Below are 17,575 nucleotides of genomic sequence, written 5' to 3'. Positions count from 1 at the left end.
TGTGGGCATGTTAGCAACCATCAAGGTAGGGCAGGCCAATACCCCTGCATTCTCCACCAGCTCCTCAAGGGGGCTCTGCATATTTTTTCCTTGTTTCTTTTTTTAAAACTTTTTTTTTCTAAATCAACTGTATGAAAAATAAAAAATTAAAAAAAAATTAAAAAAAAAACATACAGTAAAAGAACATTTCAAAGAGACCATAACAAGGGAGTAAGAAAAAGACAACTAACCTAAGATAACTATTTTACTTCCAACATGTTCCTACTCTACCCCAAGAAAGTAACCTAATATAGCAACATTTCTGTGAACTTGTTCCCACTATACCCATCAGAAATTAACAGACCGTAGTCATTCCTGGGCATTCCCAGAGCGTTAAATTTACCCATGATAGCTTATCTGTTCTTATTGGATTATTGTTCCCCCTTCCTTAATTGCTCTCTATCCCTAGTTCCCCTACATTCTACATTATAAACCATTTGTTTTACATTTTTCAAAGTTCGCATTAGTGGTAGCATATAATATGTCTCTTTTTGTGCCTGGCTTATTTCCCTCAGCATGATGTCTTCAAGGTTCATCCATGTTGTCATATGTTTCACGAGATCGTTCCTTCTTAGTGCCGCGTAGCATTCCATCGTGTGTATATACCACATTTTATTTATCCACTCATCTGTTGAAGGACATTTGGGTTGTTTCCATCTCTTGGCAATTGTGAATAATGCTGCCATGAACATTGGCATGCAGATATCTGTTCGAGTCACTGCTTTCTGATCTTCTGGGTATATACTGAGAAGTGCAATCGCTGGATTGAACGGTAACTCTATATCTAGCTTTCTAAGAAACTGCGAGACTGACTTCCAGAGTGGCTGAACCATTATACAATCCCACCAAGAATGAATAAGAGTTCCAATTTCTCCACATCCCCTCCAGCATTTGTAGTTTCCTGTTTGTTTAATGGCAGCCATTCTAATTGGTGTGAGATGGTATCTCATTGTGGTCTTAATTTGCATCTCTCTAATAGCTAGTGAAGCTGAACATTTTTTCATGTGTTTCTTAGCCATTTGTATTTCCTCTTCAGAAAACTGTCTTTTCATATCTTTTGCCCATTTTATAATTGGGCTGTCTGTACTATCATCATTGAGTTGTAGGATTTCTTTATGTATGCAAGATATCAGTCTTTTGTCAGATACATGGTTTCCAAAATTTTTTTCCCGTTGAGTTGGCTGCCTCTTTAACTTTTTGACAAATTCTTGTGAGGTACAGAAACTTCTAAGCTTAAGGAGTTCCCATTTATCTATTTTTTCCTTTGTTGCTTGTGCCTTGGGTGTAAAGTCTAGGAAGTGGCCGCCCAATATGAGGTCTTGAAGACGTTTTCCTACATTATCTTCTAGGAGTTTTATGGAGCTTTCTTTTATATTGAGATCTTTGGTCCATTTTGAGTTAATTTTTGTGTAGGATGTGAGGTAGGGGTTCTCTTTCATTCTTTTGGATATGGATATCCAACTCTCCCAGCCCCGTTTGTTGAAAAGACCATTATGACCCAGTTCAGTGACTTTGGGGGCCTTATCAAAGATCAGTTGGCCATAGATCTGGGGGTCTATCTCCGAATTCTCAATTCGATTCCATTGATCTATATGTCTATATTTGTGCCAGTACCATGCTGTTTTGACAACTGTGGCTTTATAATAAGCTTCAAAGTCACTGAGTATAAGTCCTCCCACTTGTTTTTTCTTTTTTAGAGTGTCTTTAGCAATTCGAGGCACCTTCCCTTTCCAAATAAATTTGATAACTAGCTTTTCCAAGTCTGCAAAGTAGGTTGTTGGAATTTTGATTGGGATTGCATTGAATCTGTAGATGAGTTTCAGTAGAATTGACATCTTAATGACATTTAGCCTTCCTATCCATGACATGGAATATTTGTCCATCTTTTAAGGTCCCCTTGTATTTCTTTTGATAGAGTTATGTAGTTTTCTTTGTATAGGTCTTTTACAACTTTGGTTAAGTTTATTTCTAGGTACTTGATTTTTTTAGTTGCTATTGAAAATGGTATCTTTTTCTTGAGTGTCTCTCCAGTTTGTTCATTTCTAGCATATGGAAACATTACTGACTTATGTGCATTAATCTTGTATCCCGCTACTTTGCTAAATTTGTTTATTAGCTCTAGTAGCTGTATCATCAATTTCTCGGGGTTTTCCAGATATAAGATCATATCATCTGCAAACAATGACAGTTTTACTTCTTCCTTTCCAATTTGGATGCCTTTTATTGCTTTGTCTTGCTGGATTACCCTGGCTAGCACTTCCAGCAGAATGTTGAATAACAGTGGTGATAGTGGGCATCCTTGTCTTGTTCCTGATCTTAGAGGGAAGTCTTTCAGTCTCTCACCATTGAGTACTATGCTGGCTGTGGGTTTTTCATATATGCTCTTTATCATATTGAGGAAGTTTCCTTCAATTCCTACCTTTTGAAGTGTTTTTATCAAAAAGGGATGTTGGATTTTGTCAAATGCTTTCTCAGCATCTATTGAGATGATCATTTGATTTTTCTCTTTTGATTTGTTAATGTGTTGTAATACATTGATTGATTTTCTTATGTTGAACCATCCTTGCATGCCTGGAATGAACCCCACTTGGTCATGGTGTATGATTTTTTTAATGTGTCTTTGGATTCGATTTGCAAGTATTTTGTTGCATCTATATTCATTAGGGAGATTGGCCTGTAGTTTTCCTTTTTTGTAGCATCTTTGCCTGGTTTTGGTATCAGATTGATGTTAGTTTCGTCAAATGAGTTAGGTAGGTTCCATTTTCTTCAATGCTTTGAAAGAGTTTAAGTAAGATAGGTGGCAATTCTTTTTGGAAAGTTTGGTAGACTTCCCCTGTGAAGCCATCTGGACCTGGACATTTATTTGTGGGAAGCTTTTTGATGACTGATTGGATCTCTTTGCTTGTGATTGGTTGGTTGAGGTCTTCTCTTTCTTCTCTGGTCAGTCTAGGTTGTTCAGATGTTTCCAGAAAACAGTCCATTTCCTTTACATTATCCAGTTTGTTGCCATACAGTTGTTCATAGTATGCTCTTATAATTTTTTTAATTTTCTCGGGATCTGCCGTAATGTCACCTTTCTCATTCATTATTTTGTTTATATGGGTCTTCTCTCTTTTTGATTTTGTCAGTCTAGCTAGGGGCTTGTCAATCTTGTTGATCTCTCAAAGAACCAACTTTTGGTGTTATGTATCCTCTCTATTGTTTTTTTGTTCTCTATATCATTTATTTCTGCTTTAATCCTTGTTATTTTTTTTCTTCTACTTGGTTTAGGATTGGTTTGCTGTTCACTTTCCAGCTTCTTCAGTTGATCCATTAGTTCTTTGATTTTAGCTCTTTCTTCCTTTTGAATATATGCATTTAGTGCTATAAATTTCCCCCTCAGTACTGCTTTTCTGCATCCCATAAGTTTTGGTATGTTGTGTTCTCATTTTCATTCATCTCTCTATATTTAGCAATTTCTCTTGCTATTTCTTCTTTAACCCACTGATTGTTTAGGAGTGTGTTGTTTAACTTCCAGGTATTTGTGAATTTTCTAAGTCTCTGGTGGTTATTGACTTCTAATTGTATTCCATTGAGGTAAGAGAATGTGCTTTGAATAATTTCAATCTTTTTAAATTTATTGAGCCTTGTTTTATGTCCCAGCATATGATCCATTCTGGAGAAAGTTCCATGAGCACTAGAGAAGTATGTGTATCCTGGTGATTTGGGATGTAATGTTCTATATATGTCTGTTAAATCCAATTCATTTATCAGATTGTTTAGGTTTTCAATTTCCTTATTGGTCTTCTGTCTGGTTGATCTATCTATAGGAAGAGTGATGTATTGAATTCTCCCACAATTATTGTGGAAACATCCATTTCTTCCTTTAGTCTTGCCAGTGTTTCTCTCATGTATTTTGTGGCACCTTGATTGGGTGCATAAACATTTATGATTGTTATTTCTTCTTGTTGAATTGCCCCTTTTGTTAGTATGTAGTGACCTTCTTTGTCTCTCAAAACATCCCTGCATTTAAAGTCTATTTTATCTGAGATTAATATTGCTACACCTGCTTTCTTTTGGCTGTAGCTGGCATGAAATATTTTTTTCCATCCTTTCACTTTCAATTTCTTTGTGTCCCTGTGTCTAAGATGAGTCTCTTGTATGCAGCATACTGATGGTTCATTTTTTTTGATCCATTCTGCAAATGTATATCTTTTAATTGGTGAGTTTAATCCATTTACATTCAATGTTATAATCATGAAGGCATTTCTTGAATCAGCCATGTTATCCTTTGGTTTATGTTTGCTGTATATATTTTTCCCTCTCTCTATTAATATCCTTTAATGTACCTATACCGAATCTCTTTAGTACTGAACCTTTCTCCATGTCTCTCTCTTCTTTCTTTGTTTCTCTGTCTGTAGGGCTCCCTTTAGTATCTCCAGTAGTACAGGTCTCTTGTTAGCAAATTCTCTCAGCATTTGTTTGTCTGTGAAAAATTGAAGCTCTCCCTCAAATTTGAAGGAGAGTTTTGCTGGATAAAGTATTCTTGGATAGAAATTTTTTTCTCTCAGAATTTTAAATATGTCATGCCACTGCCTTCTCACCTCCATGGTGGCTGCTGAGTAGTCACTACTTAGTCTTATGCTGTTTCCTTTGTATGTGGTGAATTGCTTTTCTCTTGCTGCTTTCAGAACTTGCTCCTTCTCTTCCGTATTTGACAGTGTGATCGGAATATGTCTTGGAGTGGGTTTATTTGGATTTATTCTATTTGGAGTTTGCTGGGCATTTATGATTTGTGTATTTATGGTGTTTATAAGATTTGGGAAGTTTTCCCCAACAATTTCTTTGAATACTCTTCCTAGATCTTTACCCTTTTCTTCTCCTTCTGGAACACTAATGAGTCTTATATTTGGATGTTTCATATTATCTATCATATCCCTGAGGTCCATTTCAATTTTTTCAATTTTTTCCCCATTCTTTCGTTTGTGCTTGCATTTTCCATTCTGTCATCTTCCAGGTCACTGATTCTTTGTTCAACTTTCTCTAGTCTTGTACTATGAGTATCCAGAATCTTTTTAATTTGGTCAACATTTTCTTTAATTTCCTTAAGATCATCTATTTTTTTATTTAGTCTTGCAATGTCTTCTTTATGCTCTTCTAGGATCTTCTTGAAGTCCTTTATATCCTTTTCCATGCTCTTCTTGATGTACTTTTTATCCTGTGCCATGGTCACATCGTTCATCTTTAGTTCTTTGATTAGTTGCTCTAGGTACTGTATCTCTTCTGAGCTTTTGATTTGGGTGCTTGGGCTTGGGTTATCCATATCATCTAGTTTTTTCATATGCCTTAAAATTTTCTGTTGCTTTTGGCCTCTTGGCATTTGCTTAACTTGGTAGGGTTCTTTTAGGATTTGTAGACCAATTGAAATCCTTATCTCTAATTTGTCAGATCTATAGCTTCATGGAGTACACCTTCTCTGACTAACCAGCAGGTGGCATCCACGAGCCACCTGTTCCCCTCAAGCCAGTTCTCCCCCACTTTGCCTCTGTGGTGAGTGGGGGAGTAAGTCTTGTGGGGTCCAGTTGGTGTACCAAGCTTGCGTGTGTAGTTGGTGTTGCCCGCCCTGTATAAGGGGTGTGTGTCTGGGAGGTCAGGGAGGGGGGCAGCTCTAACAATCAAATCCCCCTGGTGTTCCTGGAGTTTTAAAGCTGCTGCAATAATCTAATCCTTCAGTTCAGTCCTGCCACAGTTTGTCTCTGCCACTGACTCACAAGTCCTTGGTATTGGTGTGTGGCCCTTGAGACTTGTGAATGGGTCCCTCTTCCAGGCCTTGCACCCCCTGGCCCTCTATTGAGGGATAATTGTGCTATGTCACAGGTGAGTGCCACCTCCACAGGGCAGTTCTGAGCTGCCAGTCTGTGTAGGGAGGCTCCCAGTCTGCTGAAATGATGTCTGAATGGGGCTTGTTAATTCACACTGCTCCACCTTCCCAACTCTGGGACAACCAGCTGAGGGTGCAGGGAAGGCTAATGTCCATGCCCAATTTTGTGGTGTATGCATGTTATTGGAAGCACTTCCGTCACACTCAGTTGTCTGGGGCAGCTCTGGGCTATGGGGCCGGTGATGGGCAGGAGTGTTTCCTGTCCACCAGGATGATGGCTGTGTGTGGACATCCCCCTTTTCTTGGGAAGTTGTGGTGTTCAGTGAATTTTCTCAGCCACTGGATTATTGCCTTTTGTCTCAGAGCTCTCTTAGTTCTGCTCTTGTCTTGACCTGCCCAAATTGCAAGTCTTTGAGGCTTTCTGTATTGGACTTCTTAGAGTAATTGTTTTAGAAAAAGAAAAAAAGATAAAAAAAAAAAAAAGGGCCCTCCTGGCAGATCTAATGGGTTATTGAAATGCTAAGAGGCAAAGCAATTAAGGGTATTAAGGAAAGATCCAGGGGGCAGAGAGATCAGTTTTTCTTCGGGATTTGCATATTAGCCTCAGGGCCTGAGCTCTGCCCTTCCCCTTTCTATGTTCACCAGAACTCCAAAAAGCCTCTGCTTTTATTTTTGAGTTTTTCTTGCTGTTTTTTGCTATGCCTGTCTCCTCTCTGCTGGGCTGGCTGCTCTCAGATTCTCTGGTGTCTGGTCTCAGTCTATCTATGGTTGGAGTTTAGATCAGTAGAATGAGTTTCTGATAAGGGCTGCCACTGCAGTTCTCCCTTTTTCCCAGCACTGATGGCCCCTCCTCCCACAGGACTGAGCCTGGCAGGGAAGGGCGTGGATCCTCTGGCTGCAAAAACTTACAGATTTCACTCTTCTCAGCAGTTCCACGTTTTCATGAGTGTTGTATGAAGTATGCCCAAAGTCAGATTGCTCTGCGGTGTCCAGTCCATGCAGTTCCTGGCTTTCTACCTACTTCCCTGGAGGAGTAACTGAAAAATACAACTCACCAATCCACCATCTTGCCCCTCCCCCCTCTCTGACTCTCTTAACTCCACCCTTGCCTGGGTCAGCAATTCAAAATGCCTGAGGCTTTCTCTAATGAGGTGCTTAGAATGAGAGAGAAAAAAAAGGAAAAAGAGCAAAAGCCTCTTTTCAGAGCTAGTCCCCAACCCCTCTGCTTTGCCAGTCAACTGGTATTTGTACCCAGTTCTCTGTGCCCCTTTTCTTGGGACACAGCAGGTTTCCAGTACTGTGAACTCAGCCATCTCCAAAACCCTCTATTTTTCATTTAGTTATGTATTTTTTTTTCTCTTTAACCCTGTCTCCTCTCTGCCAGAAGGAACTTTAGATTTCTGCTTGCTCAGGGCTTATCTATGCTTGCATTCAGTAGTCCAAATGTGTTAAATTAAAACCACAATTGGAGCTTGGTTGAGCTACAATCCCTTGTTCCTGGAATGGACTGCTTCTTTCTCCCACAGTGAAGTTTTCCAATTCAGATTGCCATGCCAGGTGGAGGGGCGCAGTCCACAGCTTCACTTACAGTTTTTATGCTGCAGTCTCAGCCATTCCACCCATTTCTGACTGGTGAGAACAGTCCCCAACAGTTGTTCCAGACTATTTACTAGTTGCTCTAAAGGACTAAGTAAATTTCACACCTTTCTATGTCACCGTCTTGGCTGCTGTCTTTTATGTTTTGCTTAAAAATCTTTTCCTATTCCAAGGTCATGAATTTATTCTTCTATATTCTAGAACCTTTCCCATTTAAGTCTGTTATCTAGTTAGAATTGATTTTTGTTTATCATTTTTGAGGCTAGGATAATGCTGATACTACCTACCAAGAAAATTACAAACCAATTTTCCTTATGAATATGAATTTTTAAATCTTAAATAAGTTGAACTCAATAGTGTGTTAAAAGATGCTTCACCACTGTCAAGAGGGGGTTAATCCAACAGCTGAACATTAGGTAATCTATTTTCATTTTAAAAAAATCACACCCCTATGTTTGAAAATTCAAATGCCCCTACCATTCATCTGTGACTAGGTAAAGCATTTTATTTATCATAATTTCAAGGGTAGGGGTACAGTGTACTAAATATTGTAAGAAAACTTCTCACTAGACACCAGTAGCAACCCACTCATGTTGTGACAACCAAAATGTCTCCAGACCTTGCTAAATGTTTCCTGGGTGCCAAAATCATCTTTAGTTGAGAATCACTGCACTATAATGTTTCTCCCATTTGACTGTAAGCAGGAGGGCAGGGATCATTTTGGTTTTCTCTCTAATGTCTAGAATAGTGCCTGGAACATGATAGAAGCCCAATAAATATTTTTTTGAAATGAATTAGGAGCTCGGTCTTACATGAATTTGGAAGGATGTTGTATTAGTTAGGGTTTTCTAGGGAAACAGAATCAACAAGAGATTTCTACAAATATAAGTTTTTATAAAAGTGTCTCACACAACTGTGGGGATGCATGAGTCCAAATTCCATAAGGCAGGCAGTGAACTGGCAACTCCTATAAAGGTGTTCAATGAACTCCTCAGGAAATACTTCACTGGCTAGCTGAAGAAGAAGAAGAAGGTCCACTATCTTTCTCACTTAAAAGTCTTCAACTGATTGGATTAACTCCAGCTGATTGAACTCTCTCTCATTGCAAAGACATGCCCTTCATTGATGTAATCAGTCACAGCTGCAGCCAATTGACTGATGATTTACTAAATCAGCCTTCTGGTTTATTAACCAGCCACAAATGTCCTTGCAGTAATGGTTAGGTCAGTGCTCACTTGACCAGACACCTGGACACCATCACCTGGCCAAGTTGACACATGAACCTAACCATCACAGATGTGAAATGAGGAATACATGATGACCCAAAAGAAGAGGCACCAAATGGGGAATGCAATTGTAGGTCAAGTCACAAAGATTGAGAGAGACCTGCAGTGATGAAAATTTGGGGTATCAGAAGTGAATCAAGTCCTGAAGATGACAACGTTCAGGTTGCAGTCAGAGAAATCAGTTGCTGGAGTGGAGATGCTGAACTGTTGTTGGCAACAGTTGAGCTAAATGTATGTGGTGCCTGCATGTGGGTTCTTCAGATTGATATTAAAGATACTTCCAAATAAGGGGGCAAGTATAGAAAGAGAGGTAGACAATGAAGGAGCTGGAGTCCTCACTGAATGTTGGGGGAGGATCTAGGGAAAGTCAAGGAGGGTGGAATTTGAATAGCCAGGTGGCATGGGTTTCCAAGAGGAGGGAGGAGTTTCTACATGAAGATGGAAGACTGGTGTTTGGTCTGGATGTGATGGGATAGAGAATACACAGATGCTAAACTTGTCTCCCCTTCCTCTACCACCATAAGATAAAGAGTGTGTAAAGGAGTGAGGAGCTATCATCAGGGAGAGCCTCAGGGGAGAGGACCACATTCTCCAAGTTCAACTGTCATTTGCTGCATTTATTTCCCTTTCACATTGGTTTAGTTCCATCTAGTGGCTGGTGGTAAGAAACCTTACTAGGGCAGGGGGATGCCCAAAGTCAGGGGTGGTTTAGGGAGTGTAACTTTGAGAGTGTTGTGGACTTGATCCAGATTCTCTTTTATTTTTATCATGGATCTGGGTCATCTCTTAAACAGCTTCTGCATTCTACTTAAGGAGCAGGGACCCATAAGAGATTGGCCTTTAGTGCAGTGTGCTAATGAGACCATCTCCTTTCTTTTCCTTTCTCTCTCTGAACCTTGTTTGCTGGAAAATTGCCTTTGAAGCTGTTTTACAACAAACAGCCCAGGCCTCTGCCTTCCATCTGTCAGCTAGTTTTGTTTTTCTCTCCAGAGTCTGATTTCTAGATACCAGTACTGATTGCTCTCTGATGACTTTCATCCCTCTGTCCTTTCTTAGCTCATCAGAAACTTCCTGCATGCAGAAGCTGTGGATGGTTTACGTGCAACTCTTTACAATGAAAAGAAGGTCAATTAATAATAAAGACTGTCAGCCAGCTGCCAGAAAGACCAGCTGGCAGTTGTCATTCACAAATAAGATAGTGAAACCAGTCTTCAGAGTGCGGTTCTTGGTACTTTTGTCTGAATGAATTGATGCCCTCACCCACTCTCTAGTTAGCTCTTTCATATCATCTCCAAGAATACATCACATGTTCAATAAGGTTTGATTGGATCTGTCTGTGTATTACTCCCTAATAGAGTGCCAGAGTTCAGCACAATGTCTTTCTGGAAAATTCTTGCTGTATTTGCCTTGCAGGGAAATCAGGAGGAAATGAGGGTCAGGATCCAAAATTGCCTTTTTGGGGGGGAGGGAGATAGAGAATCTTTTTTCCCCTGTTTAAAAATGTGTGTTTATTCTTGGAGTTCATTTTTTCTCAAAGTTTTATTATGAAAAAATTTCAAACATATACTGAAGTTGAAATAATTTTACCACAAACACTCCTATAATCACCATCCAGATTCCACCACTAACATTAGAGTATTCTTAAAGCAAGTCTGGCCATCTGGTCTCTCCCAATCTCCCCTCTCAAATTCTTAAACAATTGCCAGATTCTCCTGCCTCCACAGCCTGACTTTGGAATAGACAGTTTATCATTCATTCATGGTTTAGTATCTATCAGTCCCCTTCCTGGGTTAGATTTCAGCATACTTCATTTTCAGTAGCAATAGACTGGAGTAGAGGATGCAAACATTTCTGCAAATATCATCATTACTCTGTCCTTCCACATCCAAGATCCAGTACCTCATAGAAGTACAGTTGTTGGTTTGAGGTACCAGAGTCAAGATGTGTCATTGTCTCAACCCCAAGTCAGGGACAAGAGGTTGGGAATGGTGAGGAGATTCTCTGCTTTGAAAAAGACATGCCAAACCCCAAGAAAAATGAGCTCCCAAAATGGTTCTCAGCAGTATGGCCTAGCCCCTGGGGTGCCCCAGCCCAGGCAAACAGAGGAAAGGGAGATATTAATGCCACCTCTTCCATTCAGACTACTTTAGATGTTAGACAGACATAGGGCCAACTATCCTGAATCACATAGTGAGGTTATTCCCTTTTCTATTGTCTTTCAGTTTTTTGATGAACTCAAGGTGCAAGTCTCATATTGGTGCTAGTATGCCTTTAATACCTCTGCAACACTTCAACAGCTTTCCCCAAATTCTTTTTTTTTTTTTAAAGAAAGGCCCAGAGCCTTTGGTGTGCAACGGTAGGTTGCCAGAAAACAATAGAAAACAGAATAGAAAATAAATTAATTGTTTTACTATACATGTTTTTGTTTTTGCTGGTGAGCTTAAATTTAGGACAAGTGATCCTAATTTTCCATTTACAGTGGTGATTTAAAGTTCCCTTTTTAGATGTGTTGATTTTAATAAATATGTGAGTTGGTTTAAAGAAAATCATTAAGTAAATAATAATACAGAATATGGCAAAAATTGGGATGGGAGTACTCAAATGCCTGGGGTTTGGAAAATGTGATTGCTGATATCTTAGTTTGCCAGGCTGCTATGAAAAATACCACACACTGGTTGGCTTAAACAACAAGACTTTATTGGCTCACGAGGCCAGAAGACCCAAATGAAGGCATCAGCAAGGACATGCTTTCTTCCTGAAGTCTGTAGTGTTCTGGTGCTGTCTTGCTACAATCTTTGGGTTCCTTGGCTTGCATCTCTGCCTCCTATCACATGGGGATCTCTCCCTCCTAGTGTCTGCTCGTCTCATTTCTGCTGACTTCTGGCTTCTGACTCCTCTTTACGAGGCCTCCAGAAATATGGTTTAAGACCCACCTGATTCAACTGGGCCACACCTCAATAGGATTTTAGAAGACCCTACTAATAAATGAGTCCACACCTTGACTGATGATACATCTTCAAGGGTCCTACTACAAATGTGTTCATACCTAAAGGAATATGGATTAAGAACATGCCTTTTGTTGGGGTACATAATTCAGTCTATCATAATAGGGAGCATACCCTTACATAAAACCCCAATCACTCCCTGTACCATGCTTCCTTCCCCACCCCATTTTCTCCTCCCTTCTTATGTCTCCCACTGAGAATCTCCAGGGAGATCATTTGTGCATCTGAGTTTGGGGAGAAGGTGGGAGGGGTTGGTGTACAGGAAGCCAAGTGTCTGAAGTCAGCTGGGTGTTGAAAGCTCCGCTTTGGCTCCCAGGTCACCACGATGCCAGAATACCTGAGGAAACGCTTTGGTGGCAACAGGATCCCAATCACTCTGGCTGTGCTCTACTTGTTTATCTACATCTTCACCAAGATCTCGGTAAGGTGGGGACACAGCCTGGCCATGTTCCTGCAGCATGGTGAGAAGATAACTCACAGTCCATTGCTGGGTGTGTCCCCTCCCCACAGTCTCATCCTTTTGGGAGGCTTCAGGGAGGTGAAGACAGCCCCTACTTGGATGGAGATGGGAGGGGGAAAAGGTTAAGCATGGGCAGAGAAAGTAGGGAGAAAAAGTCAGGAAAAGACTCCCCCACCTCACACTACCTGCCAAAGCTTGTTTGACAGCATCACAACATCTCAGGATGGTGTGGGTCACTGAATGGGACTTCCAAAGAATTTTCAACCCTTGGGTGGGACCTTTATCTTCTTCTTGGGATCAGGTGGTGAGCAGGTGTTAATCAGATGTGCTGATGGCCCATTAAGTCTGCCCCACCCTGGCCTTTGAACTGGCAGATTTTCTGGAAGGTAGCAAAGAGCAGATGCATTGCAACCTCTGAGCACATGCCACTCAGCTGGCCTGATTCACACTGAGGCCATCTCCACTCCCAGCTGGGGAGAGCTTGTCCTAGGTGAGGGTGGATAGGAGGGGACACAGGAAATTCCATCTAATCCAAACAGCAGCTACTAACTATGCCAGCTCCAGACATGAAGGATAGAGGCACGTTTCTTTCTAGAATCCTCACTGGCAGTGTGGTGGGAAGATACAGATATGGGGAAGACTTCACAGGGGATGATGCATCTGAGGAGGAGCTTGCTAGTTAGTGAAAGAGAGATTGACATTCCAGACAGATTGACCTGCACAAGCAAAAGCTTGGAAGCATGGATGAGCATGACTTACTAGGGAAATAAGGTGTATTTCAGAGGACTTGGAGGACTGGTTGTATTAAATGAGTAAAGGAAAATGAGGCCTGACAAGTAGGCAAATCATGAAGGGCCTGGCAGGCAATTCGAACTTAATTATTTAGACTTTGTCTCAACAAAATGGGGAAGTTTTAATGGGGAAGAGAAGGATAATCTGATCATGATATTTAATAAATCATGTAATGTAGAGGATGGAATGAAAAGGACCAAGAGCAGAAGCAGGAAGACTAATAAGGAGACTATTGTACTAAACTAGGGCTTTTTGAGACTTATTAAGCCTCAAACTTAATTGCCCACAGGACTCCACTTTGAGACCCCTAATCTGGGCAGAGATGGATGAAGGAAGTTTGATGATACATATGACTCTTTTGTGTCTGCCAGAAGCTGTGCTTGGGCTTAATTCTGGCAAACCTGTGCTACAAATGTCCATTCTCCTGAACTTCTTATTGTTCATTCATTCATCCATCGACTTGATGTCCCAACAGGTGGACATATATGCGGGTGCCATCTTTATTCAGCAGTCTTTGCATCTAGACCTGTATGTTGCCATAGTTGGACTGTTGGCTATCACAGCTGTATACACTGTTGCAGGTATGGCTCCACAATGGGTAGTGCAGGGAGAGGTGGTGGGCAGGGGCTGCATACCACCCCATCTTGTCCTGGCCTGTTTTTTGATGTTCCAGTACATTAAGACCATTTATTCATTAAGCCTCATTTCACTGACCCAGATACATAAGATTTCTGTTGTCCATTATCTAGAGAACAAGGGTTGCTTGATAAACACAATGGCATCGAGTTATTTTCCATTCATTTATTCAAGAACTATTCATTGAAGACAAACTAAGCACTGAACACGTACATTTGCAGGCACTGCACAAAGCTAGATAATTGTTTACTACAATTCTGGAGCCTGAGGTCTGGTATCTAGAGGAGTACCTGGCACATAATCGGCCCTCAATAAGTATCTATTTTTGAATATTTACTTTCTTATCTTCTACTCCAGCCTTACACTTCTCTGCTTCCTTTTGTTATGATTTATATATATACACACCTACACACGTACAGATATAGCCTATTATGTACCAGATACTTTGCTAAGAGATGGGGCACAGCGGTGAACAAGACAGACAAAGTCTCTACCCCAAAGTAGGAAAAGGGAGGCAGATAATGAATAAGGAAATGATAAGTAGTGTCAGGATACATATTATCACCTGATATGAGCTATGAAAGAAAATAAAGCAGGGTAAGGAGACAGGGAGTAACAGGGGAAAGCATATATATATATATATATATATATATATATATATAAATACGCTCAGACAAGGCCTCTCTAAAGTAATATTTAGACCAGTTTTAGATGCTATGAAGGAAATATTCATGAGAAGCTCAGGAGAGGAGAATGCCAAGCAGAGTGAAGGATAAATGTAATGGCTCTAAGATGAGAACATGTTTTGCTTGTTTGAGGAATAGCAAGGGGGTGAATGTGGCTGTAGCTGAGTGATCAGGTAGTTACAGGGTTGTGCCCTACTCAACTCCAGGGATTCCATTCACACACAAAAAAGTGAGTATTGCAGTCACCCTAATGACAGAAGAAAAGATTGGAGAGATGGGCGGGAATCAGAGCCTTGAAAGAAATAAACTGAGTCTGGATTTTGTTGCAAATGTCATGGGATGCCATTGGAGGCTCTAAATAGGAAAGTGACAAAATCTAACATGCAAAGGCTCCTGACACATAACAGTCTTGGCTGAGTTCTCAGAACTAATAGAAGTCATGTGCATGGAACAAGCAGAAAGAGGAAGGGTGGTTGCAAAAGTGAATTTATCTTTGTGTTTCCTTGTTTGGGGTCTGTTTCTCCCATTAAACAGTATACTCCATAAATTCAGGGGTCATGCCGTTTTGTTTGTCTCTGTATCCCTACCACCTAAAACTACTTAGGTGCTTACCTGATATTTGGTGAATGATTGAATCAAATACTCAGCAATGTGCCTGGCACATGATATATACTCAATAAATGTTAGTATTGAAATGATGGTAGGTTTAAGTAATACTAAACTTCAAGATGTCACACACTTAGGCTGACTAAATGCATGAGAGGACAGGAAAGGAGTGGGGATAAAATATAGGCCAGGTCTCTTCTCATTTGTGAAAGGGCCTTAGTCACATTTGTGTTGGCAATGAAGGAGAACACCACACATATGTGCATGTTTTAAATTTTTTTTTTTAAAATTAGAGTATTTGTAGATTTACAGAAAAATCATGCAGAAAGTGTAGAGTTCCCATCAGAAAGTATATACCTCACCTCTCCCACACAGTTTTTCCTGTCAATAACATTTTGCATTAGTGTGGTACCTTTGTTACAACTGATGAATCAATAATATCATAATTGGATTATTAACCATAATATATAGTTTACATTAGTGATCACTCTCTGTGTAGCATAGTCTTACAGGTTTTTTAAAGTTTTTGTTCTGGTAACGTATATATAACCTAAACTTTCCCATTTCAACCACTTTCAAGTATACAATTCAGTGGTGTTAATTACATTCACAACGTTGTGCTGCCATCACTACCATTCATTACCAAAACTTTTCCATCACCCCAAACAGAAACTGTGTACCAATTAAACTTTAATTCCCCATTCCCACCCCCACCTGTCCCTCGTCACCTGTATTCTAATTTCTGCATGTGCATGTTATTTTATTGCTCAGTGACTGTGCCCACTAGTAAACATGTTCATATCAGATAAGTATCCCTTCTCCTTAGGGAAGGAGGAAGGAGGGGAGATACAAGGGAAGATGTTGGAAAGATTGCTCTATCAAGATGCCTATGACTTTGCTACAATTATTGTCAATATAAAGATTTCTAGATGACAAAACCAACCAGAATCTACTGAGACAGAACATGGTTACCCTGTTCATGGAGCCCTTGGATACTTAGTACTCACATTCTTTCTCCAATGCTAAAAATATAGATATTCAGAGATTGGAGACTCTGGCCCAAAAGTCACTTGGTTTACCTGCTGTTTATTACTATGTAACAAACCACCCCCAAATTTAGGGAACTTAACAACAATGGTTTATTATCCCATGCAATTCCATGGGTTGACCGGGCAGTTGTTCTGATATTCTCACCTGGGCTCACTTGAGTTGTTGTAGTCAGATGGCAACTAGAATGGCTAGAATGGCTAGAAGGAATAAGACGGCCTCACTTGCATGGCTGGTGGTTAGTGTGGGCTGTCATCTGGGATCACCTGCTGTGGGAGCTGTCATCCTCCATTGGGCTAGCCTGGGCTTCATAAAGCATGTCAGTCTCAGGTCAACAAGAGAGTAGGAGCAGAAGCTGTGGGGCCTCTTGAGGCCCAGACTTGGAACTGCACATCAATTCCACCACATTCTATGGGTCAAAGCATGTCACAGCCAAGCCCATATTCAAGAGGTAGAGAAATAAACTTCATCTCAATGTGGAAGGAGTGGCAAAGTCACATTGCAAAATGAGCATGTATTTAGGGAGGAGTTATTGTGGCCACCATTGCAAGCAATGAACACTGAGAAAACTGACCTGAGGAGTCAGGTCTTAACTTTCCAGGTTCTTCTGCTACCTGCAGTAACTCTTCCCCTTCAGATACCTGACTCTCACCTCAGTGCTCATCCCACCCCTTCCAGGTGGCCTGGCTGCTGTGATCTACACAGATGCTCTGCAAACTCTGATCATGCTTGTAGGAGCATTAATCCTGATGGGTTACAGTAAGTGGGGACCCAGGGTTACTGGGGTGGGTGACAGCACCTCTCTCAAGTAGGTGCTTTGCTTGATGAATGTTTATTTTAGCAAAAGAGAATTGTGCTTATCACGGAAACTTACACTTTTTATAGTAAAAATTAGTAACTCCTTCTATACTAATAGCTCCATCAATACAACTCTTCCTTACAAAAGGATTCTAGTTAATAAATGGAGAGACAGTGGGAGAAATAGAAAATCATCATTAGAACACCACAGTAATATTGCTGCAAGAAAGATTAAATGATAAATGTTAAAGTTAGTGAAAGTTTATGGGGAAATGGAGTATTTGCATAGTCTCGAAGTACCTTACTTCAAAAATGCATTAATTACAAAGGTAGAAATAGTCACTTTGCAGTGGAGAAACCTGGAAGAATGATCATAACCAAGTACCATAACCAGTAATAAGACATATTGATCATGTGCTTCCTGATGTGATGCACCAAGTATGCAACATCCCTTCTGTGCTGTTGTTGCCAAAAATACATAAACTCATCCTAATCATGAGAAACATAAGACAAACACAAATTGAGACACATTTTACAAAACAGTAGGCCAGTGTTCTTTAAAGGTGTCAAGGGCATAAAAACAAGGAAAGACCAAGGAATTGTCATAGATTGGAGGAAACTAAGGACAAACAACAAACAGATGCAATGTGGGATCCTGATTAGATACTGAAGCAGAAAAAGAACATTAGGGGTGAAATCTGAATAGTCTGCAGTATGGCTGATAGTATTATACCAATTCTAATTTCTTAGTTTTGATAATTGTA

At 40.3% G+C, this 17,575-nt stretch overlaps 1 protein-coding gene across 4 annotated transcripts in view; it reads left to right on the top strand.

Annotated features, from left to right (window-relative positions):
- Nucleotides 1–17,575, top strand: part of SLC5A11 (solute carrier family 5 member 11) — a 99,909-nt gene that overhangs the window by 53,604 nt on the left and 28,730 nt on the right. For 3 of the 4 annotated variants that reach the window (XM_037814792.1, XM_037814791.1, XM_037814793.1), the window contains 3 exons: nucleotides 12,103–12,207; nucleotides 13,514–13,619; nucleotides 16,692–16,772. In XM_037814792.1, coding sequence (XP_037670720.1) covers nucleotides 12,103–12,207; nucleotides 13,514–13,619; nucleotides 16,692–16,772 — 292 coding nt within the window. The remainder of the gene's footprint in view (nucleotides 1–12,102; nucleotides 12,208–13,513; nucleotides 13,620–16,691; nucleotides 16,773–17,575) is intronic. The other variant, XM_037814794.1, reaches the window with a different exon arrangement.

This window comes from Choloepus didactylus, chromosome 21 (assembly GCF_015220235.1).
Source record: "Choloepus didactylus isolate mChoDid1 chromosome 21, mChoDid1.pri, whole genome shotgun sequence".
Lineage (NCBI taxonomy): Eukaryota > Metazoa > Chordata > Mammalia > Pilosa > Megalonychidae > Choloepus > Choloepus didactylus.
Note: the sequence above shows the minus strand (reverse complement) of the source record. Positions and strands in the feature narration are given on the sequence as shown.